Here is a 15325-nt window from a genome sequence, read left to right as displayed (position 1 = left end):
TTAAAAGGTACTTACATAATCACCATCCCGAGGGATAAGTATATTCATTTCAGATGACTTGGCACTCACAATCTCACAGTCTAATGCATCTTCACTGAGGTATATGTGGCAGCCTTCTGTCTTATTAATGGAAATTGTTGGCACTTTCCCCATCACCTGAAATAGAAGAAAAAAAGTCTAGGGCCAAAGCAAATAAATAGAAATTCCAATGTCCCCAAATAAGTACAGTCCACAGGCCTAACCAAGCGTTAGGAATAGCTGGGTTAGGGCTGGAGAGGCTGGTTGATGACAAAGTCTCCAGGGTGAATTAGTAGGTGTCATTTGGGGACAGAATGAAAGGACCACACAAGGGGATTCTCAAACCTCAGGGTCTCTTTCCTGACACAAAATAAAGGGACTAATTTGAAAACAGTAGCTAAATGTTCAGAAAAAGTTTCACAACCCCGTTAGTGGATTTGAAACATATATTTGATTTCATGATAAAAGAAACAAGATGCATTTGCTTTCATGTGCTTAAAATTTTAGTTTTGACAAATCTCTAGGAAACCTGGATTAAAACACGCACTAATACTGTCATTTAAGAGTAAATAAATTATTCTGTAATTGAGAAGATTTTTCCTGAATCTAAATAAGAATAAATAAGAAACACTACAATTCTTTTCACATAAGTCCTTTGCTAGATAAAAATCTCACTGGCTGAATATGAAGCTTAAATGAGATAATGAGTGTCTAGGTATTCTGAAATGTATTCATTTCAGGAGCCAAAACTGGAGACCTGGTTCAGGCTACTCACTGTATAGGTAAATAGTACCATACACAAGAGGAGGTGGTTCTTTGTATTGTTACAAATATCAAGTGCTATAAAAATTCTGATCAGTTTTAAATTTCTTTTTTAACAGTCAGTTTTCTGACATTCCCCCCCCCCCAAAATCTCTACAGGCACAGACTATTCCCCCAACGACCATATTACAACTACATAATTTTCCTTCTTGTAATGGTAATTGAAGCGATAACGACATCTCCTCTTTCACCCTGAAGAAAAGGCTGGGTTGCAAATTAAAGGAGCAACTCCTGTGATGGTGAAGGTGATGTAAAGAATTCCTTAGGGGAGTCTAGCCAGGTCACCACACTTCTCTGTTTTCTCCTCTCCCCACAGAAACTGGACACCAAGTTGGAATTGAGCCCCAGTGCCAAAAGAAAAAAAAAAAAAGGCAGAGGTAGTTTAAGGTCAGGTAAGCACAGGGCTTTGCCATAAATAAAATAAAATAAAACCTATATGTATATATCAAGAATGTGTCAGCAGTAATGTCTTGGCAATTTCTAGGTTTATTTTATAATGATGAAGAGCATTTCCATAGCGACCAGAGCTGTATGAATACCAGGCAACCAAAGGGAAAGAAGTAAATTGTCAGTGTGTCTTAGGAGATTCATTTATGAGACAGAGTGGGGTCACATGAGGATAGCACATTTAGCACATAAAATGCTAAAATATCTATGTATCTGAAAATCTGAAAAGTAGCAGACTTTTTAAGTAGCCCTGAGAGGATAAGAATTGTCATTTCCACATCATTTTTAGTCAATATTTCCTTAGAGTAAATCATATACAGTACATGCCTTTTTTCCTGGTAGTCTGTAAACATTTTGAGAACAGAGATTGTTTCTTATCAGGAGAACTGGACTAAAAAGTATCTCCTCTGGGGGCTTCCCTGGTGGCGCAGTGGTTGAGAATCTGCCTGCTAATGCAGGGGACACGGGTTCGAGCCCTGGTCTGGGAAGATCCCACATGCTGCAGAGCAACTGGGCCCGTGAACCACAACTGCTGAGCCTGCGCGTCTGGAGCCTGTGCTCCGCAACAAGAGAGGCCGCGATAGTGAGAGGCCCGCGCACCGCGATGAAGAGTGGACCCCACTTGCCGCAGCTAGAGAAAGCCCTCGCACAGAAACGAAGACCCAACATAGCAATCAATCAATCAATCAATCAATCAATCTTTAAAAAAAAAAAAAAAAAAAAAGTATCTCCTCTGTTGAGTGACAGGTGATATGTGACCTTGCCCAGGCCAATGCTCTAGCATTTAATACATGTACCTGTATTCTTTGTTTTTCTTAAATTTATTTCTCTATACGTTTAAACAAATTTCCACATAATATCTTAGTCTCCTCTCTCCCATAATTTGTACTATTTTTCTAGGATAGTTTGCCAAAAAACAGAATTACTGAACTAAATCATATGAACTTTTCTCCGTACCCTTTTCTTCCTTTCAATCTTTTTAACAGCATTATTGAAGTAAAATGTGAAAACATAAAATTCACCTGCCTTAAGTGTACAATTTAATGATATTTAGTGAATTTGTGCAACCATCACTTCAATTCAGTTTTAGAATATTTCCATCATCCCCCAAATATCCCTCATGCCCATTTACAGTCAATCTCTGTCCTCATCCCCAGGCAGCCTGCACTAATCTGCTTTCTGTCTTTATTGTGTCCAGGCCCTTTTAAAATAGTTTATTAAATGTTTTAAATAGGTAATGACATTCACTTGGTTTGAACATCCAGAAGTTTGAAGTGTTCAGTAAAATGTCTCTCCCTTGTTTCTGAACCACGCTGCCAAGTTTCTGTCCCTCTTGGACAGATAACCATGATCTATCCTTCCAGATTATTTTAAGGCCCATAGCCTTAAAAATGTATATTTCAAACATAGAAGCACAAAGAACAAAGAATAACATAACAAAGAGTAATATAACAAAAACGTAAATATATATATGTCTGTAAAAGAGCTTTATCAGAGTTTAACATTTTGGCTCATTTGCCTTTTTTTAGGACTATCATCTTACAATATAGTTGAAGCCCCCTCTCTACCATCCACCATCTCACTGTCCTCCTTCCTTCCCTCCACAGATGTTAACTACTCTTCTGAATTTTGTATTTACAATTCACAGCAGGGTCGTCTCTGGAGTAAGGTGAACTTGAGCCCTCATAAGTATATTTAAAATGTGCGTACTGTTTTGCATGTTTTTGATCTTTATATAAAGGGACACATTATACAGTGCCTATTGTTCTATAATCTGCCTTTGTCACTCAAGGCGGCTTTTGAGATTTCCCTATTTTTATACATGTAAGTGTAGTTCATTCATTTCTTTAACCTCTGTACAGTATTCTATTAGGTGGATTTATTTATTCATTTGCCAGCTGGTGGACATTTAAATTGTTTTTGTTTTTATTGCCATTATGGATAATACTGCAATAAACATTTTTCCATGTCTCATCAACATTTGTACTAGAGCTTCTTTAGTGCACACACCTAAGAGTGAAATTGCTTGGTTACAGGCTATGACTGCCTTTGACTTTATTAGACGGTGCCAATTTGCTCTGCACAGTGGGTGTTAATAGTTTACTCTCCCAACACTGATTTATCAGGGTTCTCATAACAACTCTTGTACCATGAGACTTTAATATACAGGCAGTTCTCAAGTTGCACAGTTCCGATACGCATGCGTTTCAGCTAACATGCCCCTTGCAAAGTAAGGACAGCCTGAATTCAAAACTGATGAGTGTAAGAAGATATAGCTAATTAATCTGCATTTCTTCTTCTATTAGGCAGGTTGTGCATATGTTCATATATTTATCAAATACTTCAGTTTTTCTTCTCTGAATTGCCCTGATATTCTTTGCCCATTTTTCTACTGAGTTGTTAGTCGTCTTCTTGATTTGTGTTCAGTTCTTTATAAATTCTGGTTATAAATCCTTTTTGATTATCTGCATTGCAAGTATCTTTCTTCAATCCATGCCTCATCTTTCAGCTTTGTATATGATGTCTTCTGTTGAACACATAAATTTTAATGTGGTTAGATTCACCTGTCCTTTTCTTTATAGTTTGTGCTTTTTGACCCTAATTGCTTTTTTGCTACGCTGATTTTCTTTTGTATTTTATTCTCAAAGTTTAAAAGTATTTCTTTTTACAATTAGGACTTTACTTTTAAATATGGTATGAGGAAGAGATTAAATATTTTTTTCCCACATGGAGGGTCCTAAAATACATCTCCATGTATGTGCCAACTATTGAATGTACTACTCTAGTTAAAAGGGGCAGTGGTGAAAAGCCTAGTAAAACCAAAGAGAACAATCTATAAAACTAGAAGCCAATTTTAACAAACATTATCAGGAAACATCAGATAATAAGGGGTGATTAACAATATGAAAACGGTGTAATCAAAGATAGTAGTTATAGCTGGCCAAAGTAAGAAGTCATTTAGCTTTTGGCATATTATAAAATCCCATTTGGCTAAATCAATATTGCTAAAACAGTGCAGATTTTCTTCTGTTTTGCAGATTCAATTGCAATCCTGCTTTCCAAGTTGTTTTTCTGATAATCTCATTGACTCTTCAGAAAAACTTTACCCAGAACCAATTTTTCCTGAGGGAAATAAATTCTCTTCGGCATGGTACTATTATGCTAGAAGAATCTCTTAATATTTTGGTTCACTCATTAGTTGATTCATTCCAATCACCCATTCATCAAACATTTATTGGACACCTACTATGTTCAGGTACTGTGCAAATTTCTGGAGCTGTAAAGATTAATTGGCTGTTCTTGAAATAGAAATGGTAAACTAGTAATTGCTGTGCAAGATAGGATGTGTTGTAAGAGGTTGAAAAGGGGGAATTAACACTGTCCAAGAAGTAAGAGAGGGCTTCAGAGAGGAGGTGAAGACAGAGCTGTATCTAGAGGGAAAGAGAATAAGAGTTTTACAGGTGGACATGGAGGGCCCTTTGTAAACAGAGGGGATGTCTAGGCAAAGCCATAGGTAGTGGGGGTCGGGAATGGCTGAAAGGATCAATTACCTGCATCTGAATGTCCTTGGAGTTGATCACTTCCACAATGCCCACCACATTGTCAAACACAAGGCCAAACTTCTTACAGCTGTCTAGGGAAAAAAAAAAAACCAATCTAATAAATTCATACAGCATACTTATACAAAGCAGCTTATCATAGTAGGTACAGACCCATAATTCTGCCCTACCAATTGTAATGGAATTTATTTTCCCTTTTATCTGTAGAGTAGACTTGCTGCATTTGAAAATGTAAGCCACCTGTCTCAGTTCAGTCTCTGAAATCACAAGGTCATTCCTGTCCTCTTGGTATTCCTAAAATTAAAACATATGCAAATATTAAACATAAGGATGCATAAATTAAGTCCACCGCATGCTGAAATTACTGTGGAGCATTCACCAGTTACAGCTTCTCAATATGTTCTTCCTTTAGGAACCATTTTCTTATCAGACCAAACCGCAGGTCTGACTTTGTCACTGTAATGCTGGGAATGAGAGGAACGGCTGCTTGGAAGGGGGGTCGGTGTCAATTTGTGAACAGTCAGGCATCAGGCACGCTGGCTAGTGGGCGGGGGCTTTTGGTTGAGTCTGGCCGCTGAGTCTGGACTTGATGCTACAGCACTATCTGCAAGTAGGAGTTGGACAAATAGACTAGCAAGGGTCACAACAGTGGTCTAAGTCCCAGTGTACTTTCAGACCATGACAACCTTTCTGGGGACTTTGTTCCTCCATCTTTAGGGAAGGCCCCTGAACTGGCAGGGGGCACCAGCTTCCATCCACGTTCAAAGTGTCTCTGTCCTGCTCAGACAACAGTGAAAGTGGTGGGTGACGCAGTAGGTTATATCAGCACCTCGGTCAGTGGAATAGGATGAAACATCCTACAGTAGATCAGAATGGGGCACAGATTAAAAGTTTCCAGAAAGAGGAGTCAAATTCATAGAGACAGAAAGTAGAAAGGTGGTTGCCAGGGGGTGACGTGAGGGGGAATGGGGAATTATGGTTTAAGCGGTACAGTTTCAGTTTTACCAGATGGAAAGAGGTCTGTGGATGGATGGTGGGGATGGTGGGGATGGCTGCACGACAGTGTGAATGTACTTAATGCCACTGAACTGTGCACTTAAATGTTAAGATGGTAAATTTTGTGTTATGCGTACTTTACCACAATTTAAAAAATAAATTTTAAAAAGTTGAAGAAAAAATGCATGAGAATAATGAAGACCAAAAAACATTTATGGAAGCATTCAGAAAGGCCCTGGTTTCTAGTCTAGCTAGTGACTTTTGCCTCTGACATTTCATTGGGAAATCCTTAAGACACTGGCAAACAGTTTAGCCATTGTTCCTTTCATTGGAGTATGTCAGGAATAAAGTTAAAGGGCTCCACTCACCACTCTCCATTTCTTCCCTTCCAGCTCTAACACAGGAGTATGTTTCCTAGGAGGATGAGACTGGGGAGACTTGGGGCCTGGAGTGTGGCTTTTGGTAGGAGATGGAGTTTGTCCTCCGTGAGCCCGGAGGCTGGGATTCTTGTATGTCTTCTGGTCATCTGTAACATGCCGGAGCCCTGGGAAGGTAACACATAGACACATTTCCTACATTTTATGCAAAGGGAAATGTCCCTAACTTCTTGTATCAACATGATGTAAACCGCGCAGGTAATGCTATTTTCATAACAGTCGAGTGTTTTCTCAAGGTTAGTATGCAGAGGCTGAGACCTACATAAGCTTAGAGTTAATAGAAGCCCTGTAAGTATTTTTTAATTTGAGGAACCTCTTTTTTTTTTTTTTTTGCTCCACCACACGGGCTGCGGGACTTTAGTTCCCTGACCAGGGATTGAACCCTTGCCCCCTGCGGTGGGAGCTTGGAGTCCTAACCACTGGACTGTCAGGAAATTCCCCTTGAGGAACCTCTTCTTGAAGGAGATAAGCTAATAGATAAAAATTATGCGAAATGCAAACCCCCTCGCCAGAAAGGATTCCATGATTTACTTCTGTCATAGCTAAATCATTTCCTAGATACAGTCTAAAAAGTTAGGGCATTTCAGTAAGCATAGGTCAGAGTATGGAATCGACTTAAGGGTTATGAGTCCGTCCCCTTCCTTTGCGGATGAGGGGACAATGCAGCCAGCTGCAGCCAGAGAAATAGTTAGAAGTTTTGGTTCTTAGCTCCCAGCACAGCACACAAGAACACTTATACCATAATTCCTACCACCCATGCAAAGTAAAAATACATCTGCATAAAGTTTTTGGCAACATGAATTTATTAAGTATATGACTAAAAAAATTAACCATTCACAACGGTAGTTCAATGATCTAATTCTTTGACAAGCCCGTACACCTCTGAGGACAGAGGTTCTATTATTTGTCATTTTTATTTCACTTGATCTTGAGATGCCTTGATTGTAGCTGGTGCTGAAGCATCAAGGGCTGAAGTGGTGATACAGTGCAGTGGTCCATTTAGAACCTAGAATCTCTTAGTTCTTCTTTCTGACCCACCCAGCAGCCCACTGAGCCCATCTACCTTGAGATGAAGAACACACAGCTCTCCACATAGTAGGGACTGGGATGGAATGATGTATCCGTCACCGTGGGCTCTGAGGGATCTGTGTGCCTAAAGCCAGAGGGAGACAGCCTCAAGGTCTGGTTTTCTCACCTTTTGTAACTGCTTCCCCTTGGTTAAGTTGTGCAAATAAAGCTGAGCGTGAAGGAGAGGACTCTTCTCTTCTGCCCTCACTCTCAAAAAGTGGAGGTGGCCCTGGAGGAGGTGGAGGAGGTGGAGGTGGAGGAAGGCCAGGCCCAAGGGAGAGGACAGACAACGCTGACGCAGTTGATGCTACTGGACCCTGTGGGAGAGAGAAGACGGAAAGCACTCTATTGAGATGATGTCCTTGCTGAGAGCTGGGATTCTGCCAACATCACTTAGAACCTGTTGTCAGTGAGGGAGTGGGGTTTGAGATTCACAAAGGGCACCAAGGGGTATACCTGTGCATCATGGGTCTGTTTGGGAAGACCTGGGACCAAGTGGGGGTTTGCCTTGGGAACACGGAGCATCACGTAGCTGTATAGCCCTGTCAGTAGAAACTGCATGTGCCAGATTCACACTGCCAACTCAGAGGCAAACAAAGCCATATTCACAGGTTCACGTCCAAAGCTCAGGATATGAATGAAACTGGACTTTGGCCAATTGATAATCGTAAGAAAAAAGTGGTCCAACTAGTAAGAGGATTCTTTCGGGGACACTGGGAATTACAACCACCAATGAGAGAGAGAGAGAGAGGAAAAATATTCAGTGGTTAGTTTTTTGAGCAGCGAAAGAGATACTGAAACTCTTTCTCTGGAACTCATTTTTCAAGTATGCATGCCTCAAACCGAACCCCAAGGGAGGACCACATGTGACCTGGATGCCTGTCAAACGTGAAGGTGATCAGGGTCCGGATGCTTCTGACGGTTTGGTTCATCTAATGCTGACTTTTAGTAAACCAGAGAAAATTGTATTTTGCCTGAGCAAGACCTATGCTTATTCTTTTCTCTGCTATATGAAGTGCAATCCTTGTTTTCAATATGAAGTTCTAACAAATTCAAATGTCAGTAAAAGGTGATAGACAATAGAGGGATTTGTTTCAATGTTTTGAGAGGACCACATAGACGACGTTGTCACAGAGCTTAAAACTAGTAGGATAGAAACACACATATACAATAACCTTGCGTTATGTACCATATTACTTTTAAACCCTGAAGTAGAACTGTATGACTATGATAAAGAATGAGAAGTTAATTCAAGTAAAAAAACGGAAACTATAAAAATTGAGAGTGATGAAAATGTGCCTGAGGCTTACATATTTTCAATACCAAATACGATATGTAAAACATCACATAAGTGCTAAATATTAACAATGACAGCAGATCCTTATTTTCATAAACAACGCAGTATTACAAAGTGTCAATATCAGGAAGTTTTAATCTGTGGTAGTTTTCAGTTGAAAAAAAAAATCCACACTATTTTCAAAGTACTTATACAATCCCTATTAAGTGTAGAATTACCCTGAAAATAAAAGGTTCTTCTCTTACTGAGAATGCACATCTTAAAAACTGAGTAGGCTGGAGGTCTTGTCTCCTGAAATGATAATTTGTGATATTTTTTTTGGTTTATAAGGAAAAACAGCCTGACTCCATCAGGATCCTTGGGCCAAGTAGAAATTGACTGCACAGTTCTTGAGACTGACCAATTTTTTTTTTTTTTTTAGCATTTTAAATATTTCCTATTATGTTACTGGGGTGAAATTTGAACATTTGCTCTGAATCATAAAGTGTAAAATATAAGCTTTGCACATCAAACAATATTCCAGTTCCAGACACTTAGAGCCACGACATACTACTTTTACTCACAAGCACATAATAACTCAAATAGTCAGCAAAGGGCCAGGCTCCTCTCCCACATCTGAAACACTGCAGCTTTAAAGTTCTCCTATTTTGTGGAAAGGGGAGACGACGCCGGCTTCTAAATCTTAGAATGACTTAGATGGTTCCCTAGCTCTCTCTCTCTCTCTCTCTCTCTTTAATGGCTCTCTCTCCAAGAGCCATTAAAGGACACTGAAACCAATGAGCCACATATTCAACTTCTTGGAACTCTGATACGTTCAGATGGCTGACCCAGGAACACCAAACAAAGGATTTACTGCAACAAGTGTTGACTCTAACCACCCCCCCCCCCCAAAAAAAGGAGAACTCAGGACCAGCTGAAACTCTGCCATTGGCTTATCCGTTGTGCGTTCTGGCCCATTCCTGCATCGGCCCCAGTGAGAGCACACGCCTGGGCTCTAGTTTCCAGGGTGACTTGACAAGCAGTGCTGAGGGGCTTTACCGTACACAGTGTCCTCGAGAGCAAACTCAGAGAGTCCCTTAGCAGGCGCTCATGGGCTGCCCCTTGTGATGAACTTATCTTCGCCTCCTCTTCTCCTCCTGCAGGCAGGTGGGACCAGAGCTTTCTGCGTTCTCACGTGCCCGGCATAAGCGGCAGCCGCACGGACTGGAATCACAGCCCGACACTGTCTTCAGGCATCCCGGTGAAACAGAGGCGAGAGGGGCAGGGAAGGGAAGGGAGCCAAGAATTCTGGAGAAGCTCATACGTGCCAGGCACTGGTTGTTTCCACTCATCTAACAGATATTTAATGCTCAGTGTAGGACAGGCTCTGTGCCAAGGGGTTCCCAAAGTTGTCCGAACATCAGAATCATCTGGGGATCTGTTAGAAGTTCCCAAGCCTAGGCCACGCGGCAGGAACACTCTGGAGAGGCAGGCAGCACATGGGCATTTTCTGAAGCTCCCTATAGGTGATTCCAATGTGCACACAAGTTTGGGAACAACCACTGCATGCTTTGTGCTGAGATTCACCTGAGTCATCACAACCACATTACTAGGATTGAAATCCCCCTCTCACAGAAAATAAAGCAGGAAGTCAGCAAGGCTGACCCAATATTAAATGGCCAGTAAATGGCAGGGACATAATTCAAGCACATATCTGCTTGATTCTAAAGTCTTCTTCAGGGAAATCCTTTATGCTGTATTCAGACGTAAAAAAAAAGTCACTAGTCAAATTAACCAGAGGGATGGGCGACCCTACACATATGTAGTGCAGCTCCTGGGCCTCTGGCTTAAATATACATGAAGTGTTGGGAGGCGGTGTAATAATTTAATTTTTATCTCCACTACTCCTTGCTCCCTCCCTCTAACGCCTTAGCAGCTGACTGGGCTCCTATGGCCAACTCTGGAGCCAGGCTTGATCCCATGGGGATATGTCTTGAGTACTGACACTGGCATCTCAGCATCAAGCCACCCTGGACGCTAGTTTGTTCTGACTCTGTGCCTGCGTTCTAGCAACTGGACTCTTGCCTTATTCACTTTTCCTGAGTACCCACTGGTGCCAGTAATGGGGTACTTGCACCCAAATCTGTTTCCTGCCTAGTGTCCAAGTTGTTCTGGGATGGGGACCTGCCCCCCGCCCCCCCCACCCGGGGGACTGGAATTTAAGGGTATTGACTCTGGGTGTGATTTAGTCTTAGATAAAATCTCATGGCAGAGGTAATGCACCAGGTTGTCTAGACTGAATGAGAAGTAGTGGGTCAGATCAAGCCTACAACCTCGGTTGCCTGTTGAGGGATCTGCTGCTTCTTACTCTCAATGGGATATGGGCCCTGTGGGAAGACTAGCTAAGAGGGGAAAGGAGCACTGGCAAGGGGGCAGATCTGGCCCAGCTCACACTGTGAGTTAAGGCCGTGTGGGGATACAGACGGAAACTTCCAGTGGGCAACCTTATCTCTGAGCCTGCACCAGGAACCTGAGAGGGTCCTGGGAGAGTCACAGGGGATAACCTTTAATTAGGTTGCAGACTGCATTCACTTCCTGGAATAGAGGCTCTGGGGTCAGATCTACACATACAGAATAAAAGACATTTAATAAAAGACGCCGTTCCCTTGCAAATTATCTGAGTATTTCCGGTCCTTCTAAAAGAACCCTTAATAAAACAATCTTTTACGGTGTGTTTTACCCTGACAATTTTACTTCTACAGTGTAGAATTACACTTCTAAAAACTCAGAACCTACAGAATTATGATATCCTGTGACTTGCACAAGGTCACACAGACTGGAAAGTAAAGGTGAGGTGAGGGCCGAAATGAAGGAAGTCGAAGGGGGAAAGGCTTAACCTGAGTGAAGGAGCAGCGATCCCCACACAGATGCTTTTTAAAGACGCTACCTTATCCTGACGAAATGAGTCTGAAGTATCTTAGACCCCAAACTGGAAACAACTGAAAAACGCATTTTATTAAAGCCATTGTAACAATAGTTTCCAACTTAAAAAAAAAAAAAGCAGGCCATTTATGATTTTAAGTGGCCATATTTAGGGTGCAAGCGTTCACTTATGTTGTAAGAACACAGCACAAAACCTAAAAATGCTGCTTTTGAAAGCTCTATTAAGATTAATTTTGAGAGCAGATGTTTGATTATTTACTTTTTTTCTTTTGGAGTCGGGGTAGAGGCGGCACAAAGACTTTTTAAAACGTCTGCAAATCCCTTTCTCTAAATTAATTTCAACTGTCCTGGGAACAGCCGCTTCCTCTGCCTTTAAATATATGAACTATAACTATGAAATAATGAAACCATTGTATGTGGCATGTGGAAAGCTCGTAATGTTTTGGTTATATATACTATATATATAAAATTCTATAACTGTATTACATGGAATATATTTATGTACTAATGTGCATCAGAATTTTTTCCATTAAATGTCACTTGAAATAATTACCTATCACTTTATTACTTTGGAATTTAGGTTTTATTCTGAAAGGGAAACTATTTCTAGTTCTTAAACGAAATCTCCACATTGTTTTGACACATGTAATTAACAACCACTTCTATCTCCCACAGCCCATACCACTGTCTTAGTTATCCAGTTAATTCAGCTACAGTCTAGCTTTGGATCTAAATAATCTGCAAAAGGGACTCCAATTCTCCATTTTGTTGGGTCTGTTGAAAGTAGGACTAATAGACTACTTTTAGATGGAGGTTTTATGTCTTTGTGACAAAATTAAGCAAAAAAGTGAAACATAGCTCTTTAGGCAAAAAAAAAAAAAAAAAAAATCAGCTACAAAGAAAAGTTTTCCATCTAAGATTTTCTGTTTAAGAGTTACATTTTTGGGGAATTTTCAACTTTCACCTTTTAAAGTCTAAGATTTTTCAAATTCAGCAATAGGGATAGCAGATGATTTGGTCTAAATAGAACCTCTTTAATAGATTGAAAGTGAATTAGAATAAGTAGGCTCGTTTGTCCATTCCACATTTGCCTAGAGCTACCTTGCAAGGAACTGGGTGTATGATGAAGAAGTAGGCATACATCTTGTTTGTTAAGAAACTCATAAGCTAGTGGGAGTGTCGAGTGCACAAAATAGTAGCTGCAGATGCAGTTTGATATGTGTCGTGTGTCACATGAACAGGAACACTGGGAGCACAAAGGAGGGTGTGGCCAGCTCTCCTCAGGACAGTGGGGTCAGGAGAGCCAGAGAATGGCTTAGGCCGGGGCCACACCATCGAATGCTCTGTAGAGGACACAGGTCTTATAAGGAGAGACTGAGGGAGAAATGTATATACACGTAACATTAATCTCCAACTTTAAGAACAGGCCTGGCAACCTACATCTTGGTGTGTATTTTTCCCAATTTCTTAAAAGGCAGAGACCAAGAAAATCAAAATACCCTGTGACAGTCTCTTGGAACAGATGGATTCTGTCCCTCACAGCAGAGCTTTTGTTACGATGTTTCTTCTATAAAACTAGCTTAGTGATAGTAATATTTTGAGCCACCGTCTTTAAGTATTTGTGGAGATCATAGATAAAGCTACAAAATGAAACAGCTGACATGCAGTGGCACTGTTTATGGGTTTCCTGCCCACCCCCCATCCTTTCCTTATGGCCACCACCTCAATTCCCCTTCACGCACACACACAGATAACCGGCTGTCTTCAGTTTCTTGGTCAGGTTCTCTCTTTTGCTGTCCATCTCAGAGACAGCCTGGTCCATTAATCACCTGGCTTACACTTAATGCTTTCCAGGTACATTACATGTGCCCAATTACATACTTTAAACGTGTTTAGGGACTTCCCTGGTGGGAAAGTGGTTAAGAATCCGCCTGCCAATGCAGGGGACACGGGTTCGATCCCTGGTCCAGGAAGATCCCACATGCCGCGGAGCAACTAAGCCTGTGCACCGCAACTACTGAGCCTGCGCTCTAGAGCCCGCAAGCCACAACTACTGAGCCTGCGTGCCACAACTACTGAAGCCCACACGCCTAGAGTCCATGCTCCGCAACAAGAGAAGCCACTGCACCGCAACAAAGAGTAGTCTCTGCTCGCCACAACTACGGAAAGCCTGCATGCAGCAAAAAAGACCCAACGCAGCCAAAGATAAATAAATAAATAAATAAATAAAGCGTTAAAAAATCACAAAGCCATTTCAGTCACAAATACACTTAGACTTATTATTTTAACCTGCTAAAACTATAGGACTTCACAGTGTTTTACAACTGAGCCTTTTGGCCAATGCTGTTTATTAGTTTTTCCAAAGATGGAGAATCTCAAATGATCTTAATGTAACATGGCATATAAATAGGATGATAAACCTCTCACATACCACAAAAGGAGGGAGGGATTAAAAGAAAGAACTACAGTTTCAGAACTAAAGACTAACTTTCTATATACATAAACTAGTTTTCATAGCAGTAAAAATACTTCACAAATTCATGGTTTAGGGTTTGTTTATATTTTAGACCTCAAAACTAGTTTCTTTCTATTTTCTGAAAGCTGTACTTAGATCAAGAACTTGGTGAAATTGATACATTTCCAAATTTGTCAATTTCTGTAAGTACGTACAAATTTTACATTTATATTTATACCACACTTTTATTGGCAGACAACCATTTTCAAGAAAAAAGACTGCACATAAACGAACAGATAATCATCCTGTACAACATGAGTATAAACCAAAGTGAATTTGTGACTTTAATCTCTGTTCTCTTATTTTTATCACTTCCTATAATTTTTAGACTTCTGCCAATGAAAACAAAGTTTCTGGGGGCCTTTCCAAGAAAACAGAGTTGTTAAAAAATATTACAATGAAGAGCTATATAATATTTTAAGCATATGTTTATTAATAATTTTTAAAAAGTCGATTTAGGGAATATTTCCTATTTCATCTATGGTAATAGAATACTACTCGAATTTCAAGTTTCCATAAATATACCAAGGGTATTTATATACCGTCAAAATAAAAAGATGGTCCCACAATTATGAAGGAAATGTAAGGCCCATTTTGATCACTTTTCTTCAGAGGCAAGACGACAAACTCCCTTAGCCCAAGATAGAGGTACAACAGGCAAGGTAATGAAAAACCCAAATCTCATGGTTTCGCCAGTGACCTCTGATGGTTTCCTCATCCCCATTCTCCCCACCCTCCTGAGGTCTCTGTATGTTATTCCTTCGATAATCTGGAGAGATGTGAAATATGGCGGTAGATGAAAAAAGAACAAGAAACAAAGTCCCTTCAGAGAAGGAAAAACAGCTTTAAATTGGAAAACAGCCTGAGAATACCTTACACAGTCTATATCAGTTTGTGGAAACCAGTAACTTAGTGCTTTTATGCTTACTGTTTCCTAATTTATAGATCTGGATGTGGCCCTTCAAAAAACATAGGTGGTGATTCCTGTTTTACATGCCCAAAGCAGAGATGTTTGATAAAAGCAGACCAAGCCCTCAGAGCAGATTCCAGAGAATATGTTGAACACAATCTAATTTGCTCAAGTGACCCAACTATTTTGCATAAATTGTCTTCATAAGTAGCTTTAATGATTGGTTTGGCCTTTTTCTGCTACTGCTCTGTGGACCAAATCTGGGATTCCCAGATTGTTTTTTCTTCTTGTCTGCCAGCATTGGCAGCTTGAAAATATAATTTCTCATAAAAA

At 40.5% G+C, this 15325-nt stretch overlaps 1 protein-coding gene across 1 annotated transcript in view; it reads right to left on the bottom strand.

The window, feature by feature from the left end:
• CAP2 (cyclase associated actin cytoskeleton regulatory protein 2) overlaps positions 1–15325 on the bottom strand; it is a 137658-nt gene that overhangs the window by 11814 nt on the left and 110519 nt on the right. The window contains exons 8-12 of the mRNA XM_082415197.1: positions 7476–7665; positions 6212–6387; positions 5018–5141; positions 4839–4921; positions 16–156 (exon numbers count right to left, since the gene is read on the bottom strand). Of these exons, the coding sequence (XP_082271323.1) occupies positions 16–156; positions 4839–4921; positions 5018–5141; positions 6212–6387; positions 7476–7665 (714 nt within the window). The remainder of the gene's footprint in view (positions 1–15; positions 157–4838; positions 4922–5017; positions 5142–6211; positions 6388–7475; positions 7666–15325) is intronic.

Source organism: Balaenoptera physalus (genome assembly GCF_965194825.1).
Source record: "Balaenoptera physalus genome assembly, chromosome: 11".
Taxonomy (NCBI): Eukaryota; Metazoa; Chordata; class Mammalia; order Artiodactyla; family Balaenopteridae; genus Balaenoptera; species Balaenoptera physalus.
Note: the sequence above shows the minus strand (reverse complement) of the source record. Positions and strands in the feature narration are given on the sequence as shown.